The sequence below is a fragment of the Stegodyphus dumicola genome, chromosome 10 (genome assembly GCF_044657685.1).
Source record: "Stegodyphus dumicola isolate Sdum_Otavi_A_Nest chromosome 10, ASM4465768v1".
In the NCBI taxonomy this organism is placed as follows: Eukaryota; Metazoa; Arthropoda; class Arachnida; order Araneae; family Eresidae; genus Stegodyphus; species Stegodyphus dumicola.
Window position 1 is genome coordinate 125,872,395 of NC_140777.1, and position 15,137 is coordinate 125,887,531.

Consider the following 15,137-nt stretch of genomic DNA (forward strand, 5'->3'; position numbering starts at 1 on the left):
TTTAAAATCGAGTAAGCATTATTAAATTTTTTAATGTTAAATGTAAAATACACACAGCAGTAACATTGTCTCTTCCAAATTATAGCTATCTTTCACATACAGCTCATTTTAGACGCTGGATTTTCAAATTTAAAACGCTAATTTCTATGTTGGGAATTGCATCACCGTGCTCAGTGTCAGCATGGCTACGTCATCACTTCTCACTTCCTGTTTCAGGGAAAAATGATATGAGCTAGCCCTTCTGTTTTAAGTCTTGTGCGGAAGTACTACCAAGCGACTGCCAAGGTTACGTACTCTGGATGTAAACAAAAGTACCACAACCCCTTCGGCTACCTGAGCTCAGCAGCACTACGTCAGCTGTGGTGGGGTAAGGGTGTCTCCTTTTATTCCCGCCTCGATGCTCCCTCCTAGCTACGCCACAGGCATTTGCTAAAGTGGAAAAATTTATGTTAAGAATAATGAATGGTTTTTGGTTCGGTTTATTTAATTATGGCAAAGCACACTAGGGCTATCTGCTTAAGGGGAGGGATGCCTTCGTGGAGGACTTTCTAAGGGAAACTGGCTTGTATATACGTTACATACAGGGAAAACCACGAAAACGCCCATGCAGCCATCCAGTTCGCAGGATTCGAACCTCGGACCGAACTACCAGTGCTCAGCGACTTTACCGCTCGGCCGCTGGTGGGCCTAAGAATAATGAATGAATTACTTGAATTAAAAAAATTGCAATTCATTTACTTCGAAAGCATTAACGGAATCTGCACGGTCTTCATTAAAGTAAAATTCAGGAAATCCGTCTAATTCATAGTCCATTCTCCAAGCTGAGAAAGAGCCTCTCCGTTGTTGAGCTATAGAAAATATCAATAAAATGACACTAAGGTATTAAAAATAATATTAAATATTTAATTTTAATTCAAATCAGGAATTAATCCAAAAAATAAATAAATAAACAAGTAAATAAATCATTACAGTCATTTGTTCTCCTCAGTCTCAGTCACCGCACTCTTTTCATTGTAAGAAATTGATGATGTTTCTAAACGTACTTTTTATACTGATTTCTAAAGTGCGTGTAGTTTCTTCCCCACAGTATTTAATTGCTGGTACTAAAGATATGTGTTTAAAAATCCAAATTATGGTGCCAGTATGATTTTAACCATTACAGGTATAATGACATTGTACACCTTATCATTGACAAGACAGCTATTACCCTAAGAATTTCATTTCATCTTGATATTTCAGTTGATGTAGTTTCACACTTTTGTTAGGTATGAGCAACTACGGTTTTATATACATAATAACTTATTTATAAACAAAACTGAGACTGATATTTGCATTGCTAATGTGGAGCAAAATTTGGTACAGTTACGAATTTTGTACATATGTAAATAATTTTAGTGAAATTTTATGTGAAACTGTAGTCGTCTTTTTGCATAATGTAACATGAAAATCTAAAGAAGCGAAGCTACCGAAAAAATAAGAATGCAGGGGCAAGTCTATTTAACATTGAGCAAATAGCTATCTCGCTTCATTGGTGAGATATCACACTGGTGACAGTTTGGCAACTAATTTTGGTCGCCAAATTTAGCAAGAAAATCGCCAAAGTAGTCATACTTGGCGATCATTTGGTGATATTTGTCGTTCGATCCCTGTATAATTTTAATGGTTATTGTATTTAAGTATCTAATTGATGCTATGTGTAGTTGTATTCGGCCCTCATATGCCTTCCAGAAATTTCGAGAAGTGGAAAGTACTAAAAATGTTTGGGCGACCGAGATAAAAATATATAAGACCGGGGAGTTAGTTGTTTAATTCAGCGTGAGTCTTGAGAAATCTCCGTGTTAGTTTCGCTCATCGTTAGTTTCGCTGTAGAGTCATTAGGTTCCTTTCGAAGAAGGATACCTGAAAAATTTTCACTGTCCTTGTCGGGACTCGAAACCTGGACCTCTCGAATATGCGTCGGGTATGCTTCCAATTACACGACGAAGGCATGCGGAAAGAAGAGAGAAAATACTTTATAGCGCTTTGAATTGCGTTGTACTTACTGATTGTACTCAGTGGTACTGTGAAGAGCTGTACTTGGATTTTCCTAGAAAAATCCAGAAGTGTGAAGTGTTTCTTTTGTAAAATAAATTTTATCAACCTCTCACAGATTTCGTGTGCATTCAATCTATTGCGAACTCGTATGCAAGCAACAGTACATTTCTGTCAGAAGATATATATATGCAAAATTTTCCTTGAGTGTTGACGTAAGTTATGAAGTGGTAGAGGACAGTTTGAAACTTAAAACAGACATCAGGATCGAAGTTCATAATATATGTATTCCCTGAAAACATTTTTAACATTTTCCGCAAAAAGCTCTATTGTAATATAATTATATCTCAAACATACTGCATGCATTACTAGTATTCTTATACTACATACTGAAAAGTATAATGAACGAATGAAGTAATGTATCAAAAGTTATATCATAACGCTTATTACATGTACAGAAAGCATTTCTTTTCATCCTTTCATGATAAATAGTGTATCGTGAGAAATACCTATTAATCAGTGGCGAAGCCAAATATGGTTGTACCAGGTGCAGAGTTTCAAAGCAATTTTTTAATTCTTTTAGATAAGTTAAAAGAGCATAACTTTAATTATTCTTCAAACAATTTTTTTTATGATTGAAAACATAAGCGAGTAAAATACCTTTTTATTAATGAGTCAGCTTAATATATAATATAAGAAATCTTTTTTCTTAGTGATAGTACTTAGTGCATAACTTTATTATTATTGTTATTATTATTATTATAAAACAATTTAATCAAAACTAAACTGTTTACAAGTTTTGTTCTCTAGGCTCTAACTCAACAAACTGTTCTTCAACATGATATTCAGAATCTGTTCTTTCAAAGTTTTTATTCTCAAATTTTGAAATAGATACATTTAGCTAAACTCTTTTCAGTTGACAAAATGGGTGAGGTAGAGATTCGTGCTTGGCTCATAGCGGATCCGAGATAATTCTTAGTCAGTTTGAGTTTCAAAGAACTCTTCTCACATGATGCAACAGAAACATATAAAGAAAAACCTTAATGCTAAAGTAAGGAACAGGGTCGAAAAGCTCGTATTCAACCACCAACACTAAGAATCTGATGGAAGACTGTCAGAAGAATATGGAACTTAGACTTTTCTTTTGAAACATTAACGGCTTTCAGAATATCTTCTTAACAGTGGAGTTTCTATAACGATATCATCTGCAGAAAGCTTATTTGTAGTTTCGAACCAACTTTGCACTAACTTGAGAAGTCAGTTTCTGAGGTTTCGATCACATTGCTATGCTCCAAGACTGCAAACAGATCTGATATACATTCCATGCCTTCGCAACGTGTATCGATTTCTTGTTGAAACCCTTCAATGCATTATAACATTGGTCTTTTCATTTCTTGGTCCAGAATCAGCTGATCGTCTGCAGCCATAATTTTCTTCTTACTGACAGTTCTAGTACAAAAATGCCTTCTTCCAAACTGAAGGGTTTTCTCAACAAGGTAATTTCTTTTTTCTTTTACAAAGGTTTTCAGACTTCTTATCTTGAGAACAGAATTTTCAAAGCATTTTCCAAGAAACGGAAAATATTTTTGAACGTAGTTGAGTACTTCTAAGACATTATCCCATAGAAATAAAAAGCGCAAAATGCGAAGTCACATTTTGTAGGCACTAGTGTCTGAGCTTCTGCTCTGGGTTCGATCGTTTCTAAAACATCGCACAGTTTCTCAGTGGCATCTGCAATCTTTTTAAAGCACTTAAATATAGGATTAACAACTTCGCAGTGAGCACTCCATCTTGTTTCTGAAAGCTGTTTAGCTGTAACTTCAACATTTTCCCGAAAGATCGTCAATATTAGTCAAAATCTTTTCCTTAACAATTCCGCCTAGAAGTGAGATACACTCATTTTGTGTAGTCAGAGACAGATAGCTTAGTAGTATCTTAATCGACGGTGATTGAGTTGACTCATCTAGCTAAAAACAATGTGACTTCTAGGAGTCTTTTTAAAAGCTCTCTTCATTTTATTTTTTCCGTTTCCGAAGATATCTGGCTAACTGGATCAACCGTTCTGTTAGCAATTGAATTTCTTCTTAACGTTTTCCATTTTGCAAAACAAGCTTCATGTTTTTCTGAAGATTCATGGTTGTGAACGTTCGGATAAGTTTCACACCAAGCTTGAAAACCAGTTGCAAATTTAGATGTGTTACTCAAACGTTCATCTGAGTTAAAAAGCCTACAATAACAAGAAAAAAATTCAATTTGATTTTTATTTGAGTATGTCATCCAGGTTCTCGGAATTTTCTCGTCATTTGGCTGATTGATATAGAGCAAACCAGACGTTAAATGACTGTTAGCAGAGTCTCAACTGAAAGAAATGGACAAAACAAAAATTAGACAAAACAAAAATTAGACAAAACAACTGCCCTGTGTTTGAGTTCTAACTAATATCTAAGCCAAACGCTAGGTTGTTGCTTTGCTAATTGTACGGTGAGTTTCTATTATCGCTTGAAATAGACTGACTACCTTTGCTTCTCTTCTTTTAATTAAGCCAACTATTAGACTATCTGGAATTAGGAGAGGCCAGTCAGATAGACCAGGAAACAAAATATTGCTATTTGTTTATTTTTCATCCACTCCTTCTTCTGCTTTGTCTGATGCCCTATCTTCTAATTTCGTGTTTTTTCATTACGATTATCTCCGAAGTTATAATTTTCTTTGAGCTCTTTAGACTCTTCGTGAATATCCATTATTATAATGAATGAATATTTTGTGACTTCCATCAGTTTTCGTGACTTCCATCAGGTTTTTCGTTAATTTCACTCTTGGATTGAGATAATGTTGCTAAGTTTTCTTCCACACTTGATGTTGTTATCGAAGGCTTACCGAATTTCAGTATTGAGCCGGGCTGCGACTGAACTTTCAAATCTTCTGCCTTTTCCCCCGGCCATTTTTCTCCCTCTGTGCCCCACTTAAACATTGTCATTTCATGGTCGCTATTGCCTCGTGTGTCTGAAACATGAGAACATTCCAGGTTTCTTTGGAATATGTCAAAACAATAATATTTTGTTTTGAAAAAAAATGTTTAAGTCTTAAAATTTTATGAAAGAATTTATTAGGACTGTTTTCTGTAAAATGACTGAGGTTGTAGTTTTTGGGCTTTCACCACTTCTCAACAGAGACTTTCTCGTTCTCTCAGCCCTGTGAGGTTTCACGGCCCCCCTTTTCCGTCCCTTCCTTTGGTTTCTCATAAGTGAGGTTACTTCGGTTTGATCGTCAATGATTTTTTCATTCGGATGATTTTTTTCATCGTCAGGTTCCTTTATGGCTTATTCAATTGGGCGAAATAATAGCACCTTGAGCGGTAATTCGGTCAGAATTTGCTCAAGTTTGTAAGACAGAGCTTGTTTCTGCTTCACAAGGCCACAGAACTGGTTTCTACCAGCTGTGATAAGATCTGTAATTCTGGGTTTTGCGTTGTAGCTGCCGACATTTAAATACTTACGCTGGTTAGTTCTATTAGCCAAACTTTGTATTAAATTCTATTGAGTAGTCTTTGACCGCTAACTTATTTAAATTTGAAATTTGACTCTTACTTTAAGTTATCTCGTCAAAAGTGGCTGGCCGAGTTTGTCAAGCACAAAATATGCTCATCTATTACTTTCTGATTTTAATAAAAAAAGGTTATTAAAATCTTTTCAAGACTTTGTTGAATTATCGCTGTGCCTGGAAACAACAACAGCCTTTTGTTGTTCCCAGGCACAGCGATAATTCGCTTAACATCTGTTAGGAGTTTGGAACTAGTTTATGTTACTAAAGAAGATCAAATTCTATAATATAATATGAGTGTTTTTACTATTATAAAAAGTTTAGAATTTGCAAAATACTCTGACGCAGCACAAATTTAAATATCATTTCCAAAAGCATCATATGTTAATTTAAAACAGCAAATCCAATTTAAAAAATGAAGACCATTGTCTTTTTTATATTCGGGTAATTCTATTTTGTCATTAAGTTCCTAAACTTTCAAACTTGTTGAAAAAAGTATAATTATATACCTATAATATTAACTTACTCAATTTTATTTTAGATAAATTTGTTCTCTTTTTATCCATGTACCTTATTTTAATGAAAATATTTGCACTAGTTTGTCATTTTAAACCTTAAGGGAGCTCATACACCTTAAACCCCTTATGATCTTCGAATATGTAACTGTTGAAAGAACTGGGATATTTTATTTATTTTAAAAGCAGTTACTTCCAACTTTTTACAGCTGACTACATAATATAGCTGCTTTAGGAACTAGTAACCAGAAAGTTTCTGTTGCCATAAAGATTTTTGTAATTTCATCCGCTTTGTGACGACATTTTTCGCCATGTGTCCACCTTGCGCGCATGATATTTTAAAAATGGCTAATGGTACACACTTGAAATTTGATGGAATTCTTTATATGGGCACTATTTTCCAACTGAACCAAAAATCTGATGAATATTTTAATATCAAAAAATTTTATGCACAAAAACATTACAGATTTTTTAAATAAAATACTGTTACAAAATGTACAGGAGCGGTGAGATAGCTTTCCCGCAAAGCAGTTTTAGGGCTGCCATAAAATGGCAAGGGAAGGCAGGGTTGCCACATATGGCGAAAAAACGCCCATTTTGCGACAAAATTGGCGAAATACCACGGACGGTTGGAGAAGCTTCTGGAACGAATTCTTTCCGGTTTAGCCCAGAATGTTCTCGAACACAAGCTGAATGCTATACAAACCCTGGTTCGCAGTATCGAGAGTGTGCCTCGTCGAGAGGGCGATTGAGATTGCCTCGTCTGGAGTGCGAGATAGTCAGTATCGAGTTGGTGTCCCGTCTAGCTAGTCAATCCCTGCGGAGTCGATCCCGAGTTGACAGCCGGGCAGCGAGTGCCGAGTGGGTCTTCGAGTTCACCGAAGGAGTCTCTTAGTATATCGCGGTTAGTGCATCGTCGAGAGAGCGTGTTGAGCTCCGGGAACGACTGAATCGAAGATTCGGAAGCCGTGCTCTGTGTGTTGTCGAGTGCATCGCGAGTTGTAGCTTGGAGAGTCTCGAGAGTACGTGGAGTTCCGAGAACGACCGAGCAGAGTCGGGATAGCTCTACTCTGGTGCTTTGCAGTGAAGCTGTCTCCACCGTGATAGCCTGTTAACCTGAAGGCTGTGTCGCTGATCATGTCAGCGTGTTTATAGTAGTTCATCGACGACTGTAAAACGTGTTTTGGAGCTGTCCTGATAATACTTGCCAATAAAGTGTGTTTTGATACTTCATCAAGACGTGTTGTCGTTATTCACTCCAAATCCACACGAACCCCGTAAGAACATGAAGGAAGAAAATACGTTACAATACATTTTATAAACTCAACTCCAAATTAAAATAAAAATTTAACATGAAATTCTTAGAATTTTTGGTTCACAATAGTTTCTAAATGTTATAAAAGCTATATATTAAATATGGAATTAAATTATGCAACAGAATGTTTTAAACTGTGCGCGCAAGGTAAAAACATGACGAAACATTTTACCACAAAGCGGATTAAATTATAAAAATATTTGTGGCAACACAAACTTTCTGATTACTATTTCAGAAAGCAGCTATATTATGTAGTCAGCTGTAAAAAGTTGGAAATAATTGCTTTTAAAATAAAATAAATAAGTTATACCAATTCTTGTAACGTTCACATATTCGACGATATTATGGGTTTTAAGGTGTATGAGTCCTCTTAATAAAAGAATTATGGAAACCTACGTAAAGGATATGGATTGCAGCGATGCTTTCGGGATCGGCGAGGTTCAGTATCCGAACTGACATCATGGCTTTCCATCCACTGGAACAACTAGATAAAACAAATCACATAGAAAGAAATCAGTAGTTTAAGGTACAACAGGAACTGTCATTTGCAATGTCAATTAATGTCAATCAAGGAAAAACTTCTCTTGCCAACCTTTTCTTTATTGAACTTCGTGTCTTTGCTTAGTAACTGAATGCTCTTGTCGACCAAGCCAATGCCACAAATGGAAAAAGGACTTGCAGATAAGAGCATAGTAGCTTCTGTGCTTGGATACTGCTGTTTGTGACGAAAATTTAACCTTACCTAAAATTAAAAAAATCTAAAATCTTAATAGATAATCAGAAACATTTTCCAGAGCTTATAGACAGTTTGCATATTATGCTGTTTTAAATATCTTTTGTAAAGGACAAATGTTGTTAAAATTGACATGAAAGCAAATATATATATTTGTATATAGAAACAAAGATGCTTCTTACTTTATTCATCAGGCATTTCTGTATGCGAAACATTTTTGAATCGGCAATTATCTCCCCATTTTCACGTACATAGAATACAAGCAATCGGGCAATAGGGGACATGGTCGCTTTCGGTATAAAACTAAGAACAAACTCTCCGACATTTGACAGCGAGACAGAATTTCCAACTACAGTATCACTGAAAATCTTTGTACTGTCATCTTCGAAAGCATCTTCATTAAAGTAAAATGTTCGTTGGTGGGAACCTTGCTGCACGATCCTACCTCTTGACAGTACCTGAAACATAGATGGAGGTTTTAAAATAGCGGTCTTAAAGATTTCTAATTTTCTTGATGCTATTGCCCATATTCATTTTTAAATTAGAAATTGTATCAACATATCTTACATCTTAGCTTATTAATTTGTTTTCAAACAGCTGTCAAAACAAAGTTATGATTGATGATTATGTTAAGTATTATTCCGAAAGCATGGACAAATTATCGTATGTTCATAATTTACATCTCCTCCATCAAAATCCTCACGGATTGTATGCTATGCCATTCCTTCCAAGCACTGCGCAAAAAAAAAAAAAAAAAAAAAAAAAAAAACACGCTGTTCGGAGTTTTACCGTGTGGTTAATTTTTAATTAAGCAGTGGCAGAGGGAAAGTTTAAAAGCCTAAAAAACAGCTTTAACTTTTGCATATTTTTCAAATATTATAATTTAAAGATTGAAGCTTGGAAACAGACATTCACAAAAGAATACGAATACATATAATATAAGAGCACTTCATTAATTTTGATTTCTAGCCATTGCGTGCCGCCTAAAATAATTTTTATGTAAGAAAAACCAAATATATACCTATATATATGTAATGAAACTGTGGTTTGAAGGTGGCAGAGTGGAAAGCATGATGACGCAATTTAGCACAACATATCTTGAAAAATCACAATCTTTATTTTTTCCATGCATATCAAATCATCCTTTTTTAAGACACGATATTTCTTAATAATATTTGAATACAGTAAGTTGCAATTTGAAGTAGAACGTCATCTTAAGTAAGTAAACAGCAGCAGCATGGATGAAATGCGTCTTACCAGCAGGAGAGCTAACGTGGAAAAGGGCAAGGTTATAGTACTTTCATAGCAAGAAGGCTGAAGTTTCAGTTCACAGTTTTGGTTTAGAATTAATTTGATTGGACGAGAGGCATCTGCATTAAAACGTTACATAAGATAGAAAAGGCTGGAACCTGTGAAAGAGATGAATTTAGGGGCAGATTACCAAATTTAGAATGTTAATTTTGAGGTCGTCAATTATTTTTTTTGAAACAGCTATCATATTTTATTATATCTTACACACACACACACACACACACACACACACACACACACACACACACACACACACACATATATATATATATATATAAGGACTTTAATGATTCCAGTAGTTAGAATTAATTTCACTGAGTCTGGCTAGAACAATTTCATAAAAATATTTATTGACTTTAAAAATAAATGAAAAATAGTGATTTTTTGATTACGCTAGTTTTAATTTATAGTTGCACTTCAACGACCTTAGATATTAGGTGCAATAGAAATTATATACTGAGCTGCAGTGCATATTGCAGGTGTAATTTTCTTTTAAAATTAATTTTTAGTTTGTTTAAATAAAGCTTGTTTATGATATATTTTAATTCAGGTATTTAGTTTTATTAACTTCAATGTTGCATTTTTGCTGTGTTCTATCCATGTTCTATTTGAATATCTTCTGACAAACTAGAATAATTTGCTTCTAAATAATTAAATGAACATAATGTTAAGAATTTTGGATAATGTAACATGAAAACTTCGACGAAGAGAAGCTTTGACTGAAAAATAAGTTTACAGGGACACGCCTATTTAATTGCAAGTAATTGGCTGTCTCGCCAAACTGGAGAAATACCGCTAAGCTAGCAATGATTATGGCTATTAAATTTTGGTGAAAAATAACTAGAAATCGAAAAAAGGCGCCACTTTTGGCTACCTTTTTGGCGACATTTTGGTCTGGTACCTGTACACCTGTTTTTAGTACTGAAGCCAAATAACTACAATTGATCCCTATATCAAGGCTCGTACGGTCCTTTAAAGTCCTTAGGTGTTTTTAGAAACAATCTTTGGTTCTTAAAACACCTCAGTTTGGGCACAAATTGGCAAAAGGTCCTTAATTTTATTCATCCGACTTTTCTGTCTGTTGTTTACGACTGTCATTTTGAGTGTGAATTAACATTTTGGAAGAAATGTTTTCGATTCATTCACAAATATGCATTTGATGGGTTGTCATTTGAATTTTTTTCTACTTAATAGGGCACTATACCATGTCTCGATTAAAACATTAAACGTTTTGAAGCTATTTCTTTTTTGAGAATGAAGAATTCATAAAATATTACGTAAAAACATTCTTTCCCTTTTTGAGATATGATTTATTTTATTATTCAATACTAGATTTGTCGATTTATTAACACTTTGGAGATTTCAAGATCAATTTGTATACAATTTTCTTTTTTGGATATTTGAGAATTTTTTTTAACAAACATAATAAAATTTATAAATATTATTGAAATAGTGATAATTTATTAAAATTATAACTAAGAAATAGCATTAAAATAAAATATTTTCACTTTTTCATGTCATATTTTTAAACGATATTAATTTTCATTTTGGCGAATATTTTTATTTTGAAAAATAAATACGATAATAAATGTTATGAAACTCAGTTTCCGAAGCACTCCTTGACAAAAGCAAAATGCTACTTTAGTTATTTTTAAGTTAATTTCGTTTTTCTTTTTTTATACTTTTCTATGTAGTTGAAGAGACTTGCAGAGTGGGCAGTGATAATTTTTAGATAGCGCACTTCGGAAGGAATCTGAAAACAAGATTTATTAACTTACGATTTCAGAAGATTCCAGAAAAATGTGACCAAATGAAAGATGTTTTCACGGTACTGAATGCGTTTTATAGGCAATTTGTCAAGAATTTTTCATTTTTTGGAAAATGTTTGGAAGAACAGTGAAAACAAAGTTATTTGAATTTTCTGCTTTTGATCCTGGAAGTCTTTCTCTTTATATGTTTATCTTCCCTTTAGTTTCTCATCTTTTCACTAGATACAAGCAGAGAAAATGGCAAAAATAGTTCTAATCTTGTCAGATGGTAAGGCATCTGTAGGAAGGAATTTTTCTATTAATAGAGAAGTTAAAGACTAAAAATTTATCGTCTAATTCATCTTACATGTCTTACTGCACCGTATACAGCATACACCGGCATTTGACCACCTATTGCAATCTCTGTGGGTCCTAAATTGTGCTGCCCAGTGTCTGCCATCCCTAAATTATGCTGCTTATTAATTTCTAAAAATTCTGCCACATTGGTTATAGTGTCGGGCCAGGCGTTGTATAATTTCATATTTATTCTCAATTCTCATATTATTAAAGAAATAAAATTAGCATCTTCTATACATTTTAAATACACGCAGTTATTTAGAATAACAGAAATATTCAATTAAATCTGAAATTCTAAAGTGTAGGGAAACTTTGTTAAGAAGGAAAGTATTGATTACATAAAGAGAAAGAAAATTCTTCCTCAAAAATACATTGTTAAAACATTAACAAATTAGGAGATTTTAAGCGGAGACTAGTGGGATCATCTATTTATTTATTAAAAAAAAAGGTGTTCAGGAGAATAAAACTGATATAAATTAGCTAAAATATCTTGAAAATATTCAAATTAAAAAGATGCATATGTAGTTTATTGTTATGTTTGTGTTGTTGCTAGCGAAAGTACATGTTTTGTAGTTTGTGTAATTATCCTAATATCATTTTAGAATTATTACAATAAATTCCATGCGTAATTATGTATATTTTAAATTGTAAAATGTTTTTAGATTATGATTTGAATAGCACTTTTTTAACAGATGTTTTTTAGAAATTCAAAGAAATTAATTGTGGTCTTGTAAATCTATAATGATTCACTAACAATATATCTAAGCAATTATAACTAACTGCTTACCCTTTGAAGTTATCTCTACGTATGCAGTTATCGTCTTTCCTTAATTCTTAATGTAGATGTAAGGTACAAGATAAAAATGTAAAAGTTAGCATAAAACTTTTATTTCTTACAGTTCCAATGAGACTTAATATAAAACAACTTACCACCTCTTTTAGAGTTTCAGCAGCCTATTGGAATTTTGTATTAAATGCTGTATATTAACTGGATTATGACTCTAGCAACTATAAGCGAAGCTAAGCACTAACTGGATCAGACAGGCAAAGCGCAACTAAACCTAAGCGCCTGCCAAGCTTATCACAGGCGTTCATGTCCGTCTTGATCAGGGTCTCTGTCTCTCCTTGTCATCAGCAGCGGCGGCAACAGCGAAGCTTCTGTTACGAATCATGCTGGTTATGATTTTACGTCTAATTTTAATCTATGCCGCTTGACATAAAATTTTCATGAACCTCTGGTCTGAGTAAGTGCATGACGAAACGAGGCATAAAAGATGATTGTTAGCAAAACTTAAATGTCACTAATCTTCTTTAAAATATGTGAGACTCTTATAAGTGAAAATTTTGGAGGAATTTTGCAATTTAGTGATAATTACCTGATAAATCATATAAAATTGATTTTAATATCGAGTTAAACATTAGATTACGCTTAATAATAATGCATCTTACTTACAGATTCATTTCATTCTTAGAATGCTATTGCAAAAGTTAAATTCGAGTATAGGTAACTGCTTTAGTTTATTCAATTCACTCTGCTGACAGATCCTTAATCGTTTTCATTAAAAGTCCTTAGTCCTTAAAAGTACTTTTGGGAAAATAAGGTTTATTTTCCCAAAAGAAACACGTTACAGTTCTGGAACTGTCCACAAAAGTACTTACAGCTTTTCTCAGTATCACAGTTTGCAGTTTGAAGTGTAGCACAATCAGTAGCTACACTTCAAACTGCTAAGAGAGTTAAACACAACGCAGTACGAAGCGCATCTAAAAGGCGAAGCTCGCGTGGAGATCTCAATACTCCGAAGTCAGTTCAAAATTAAAAACTGGGAACTGGTCATATATAGTTTTACATGGGTCTTATATAGGAAATATCTGGTACCATCCGTTTCCCGAAATTCCTGGAAGGCATATATGGTTGAAGTGACATATGAGGGCCGGATAAGGTTACTGTTACATATAGGGGTCAATAACAGTTATTTAACTACAGTACTAATCACAGTCGCACAGGGAGCAGACCAAAATATCACAAATGGGGATTTCTCGTCAAATTTAGAGACAAAAATTAGTCTTCAGTTTGGCAATATTTCGCCAATTTAGCGAGATAGTCAATTACCTCAATGACTTGCCCCTGTAATCTTGTTTTTCCGACAGAGCTTCGCTAAGCATTTCATGGTGCGTTATGCAGAAAATGCAACAATTTCACATATAATTTCACTAAAATTATTAACATATATACAAAATTCGTAACAATATCTATATATTTCTTTATAGTTTATTACTCCTGAAAAATATTTCCTTAAAGTTTAGACTCTATGAGGAAGTACATATTAACTGGTAGAAAAACTACATGTTAAACTTAATTTAAATGAATAATTTACAAGAAAATTTTAACTAACAATTTGGAACTTAATTGTAGAAGAAGACAGTTGGCTCAATAAGGATAAAATAATAGTTAAAAGAAGAAATTAATACTTTAACTACAACTTTTAGCTTTAGCTTGAACAACAAAAATTAGAAGTTCTGATTACTAAAATCATTTAATTTAAAACTGATTTTCAAATTTATATCAAAATGGACATGACGACAAACGGAGGAAGTTTACATGTACAATTAAGATTAAAGCGCAAAATCTGCAAAAGTACTTTTTGACAGAGTACTGCACAAATTATATTTCTTATAAATAAACTCAATTTTATTGAAATACTACTTATAAAATTAGTTACCTTGAGCCAATATTTAAAATTTTCAAATTTAAGCGAGAATATATTTAAAATTCCTGTTACCTCCTGGTGTGTAGTATTCTTTCCAATTACTACGCGCAATAAGGAAATTTAGTATTTTAATTATATTCTTATTTTACTTTCTGTCTTTTCATTTTTTCAATAATTTATAATTGTGGATTGGTTGAAGATAAGTTTTTATGCTGAAAAGGCAGCATTAGTTTTGCTTTATTTTCTACAAATTCTTATACGATAGTTGAGTTTTTAAAAAGTTACTTTCTCCTTTATTTACTGTATTATGATTAAAGGCTGATAAACAAAATGGTATATAAACATGGTTGCATTTGTAATAATAATAATCCCTTTACACTTTTGTCGCATTTTGAATTTACAGAAACAAAAAATAAAACTTTAATGGAGATAAGTGTTAAGGGTGTTTAAAGTGTTATATTAATTATTATTATTTTCTATAAAACTTTAGGCTTTAAATCTCGAATAATCTCTCGAAAAATAGAATTTGAACAACATTAAGTTCGGAAAATTCGTCCTGAAATTGAGTAAATTATTTGTTGGTATGGATCTAGAAATGTACCTGATGGTAGAACTGGATCGTATCTCCTTTCTTTGCAGTATACCGTATTGTAACCCTTTGACTTTTTTCGCATGTTAATTCCTCTGTAATTGGCTCGATTTGAAGATAACTATCAGATGGAGAGTCCCACGGAATCAGAGTTAGTTTCGAAGTTACTCTTCGATAAAAACGGTCAGCCACATATAATGGATCTACAACTTCCGCCTTTAAAAAAAGACAAAATGGAACACACATAATTATTCCTATCAATAAAATTTAAATTTAAAATTCTGAAAACA

The 15,137-nt window shown here is 33.2% G+C and overlaps 1 protein-coding gene across 1 annotated transcript in view; it reads right to left on the reverse strand.

The window, feature by feature from the left end:
* The window catches only part of LOC118203410 (alpha-2-macroglobulin-like), a 173,550-nt gene that overhangs the window by 96,514 nt on the left and 61,899 nt on the right, over positions 1–15,137 (reverse strand). The window contains exons 12-16 of the mRNA XM_085825517.1: positions 14,860–15,063; positions 8,317–8,592; positions 7,994–8,143; positions 7,798–7,885; positions 739–848 (exon numbers count right to left, since the gene is read on the reverse strand). Of these exons, the coding sequence (XP_085681643.1) occupies positions 739–848; positions 7,798–7,885; positions 7,994–8,143; positions 8,317–8,592; positions 14,860–15,063 (828 nt within the window). The remainder of the gene's footprint in view (positions 1–738; positions 849–7,797; positions 7,886–7,993; positions 8,144–8,316; positions 8,593–14,859; positions 15,064–15,137) is intronic.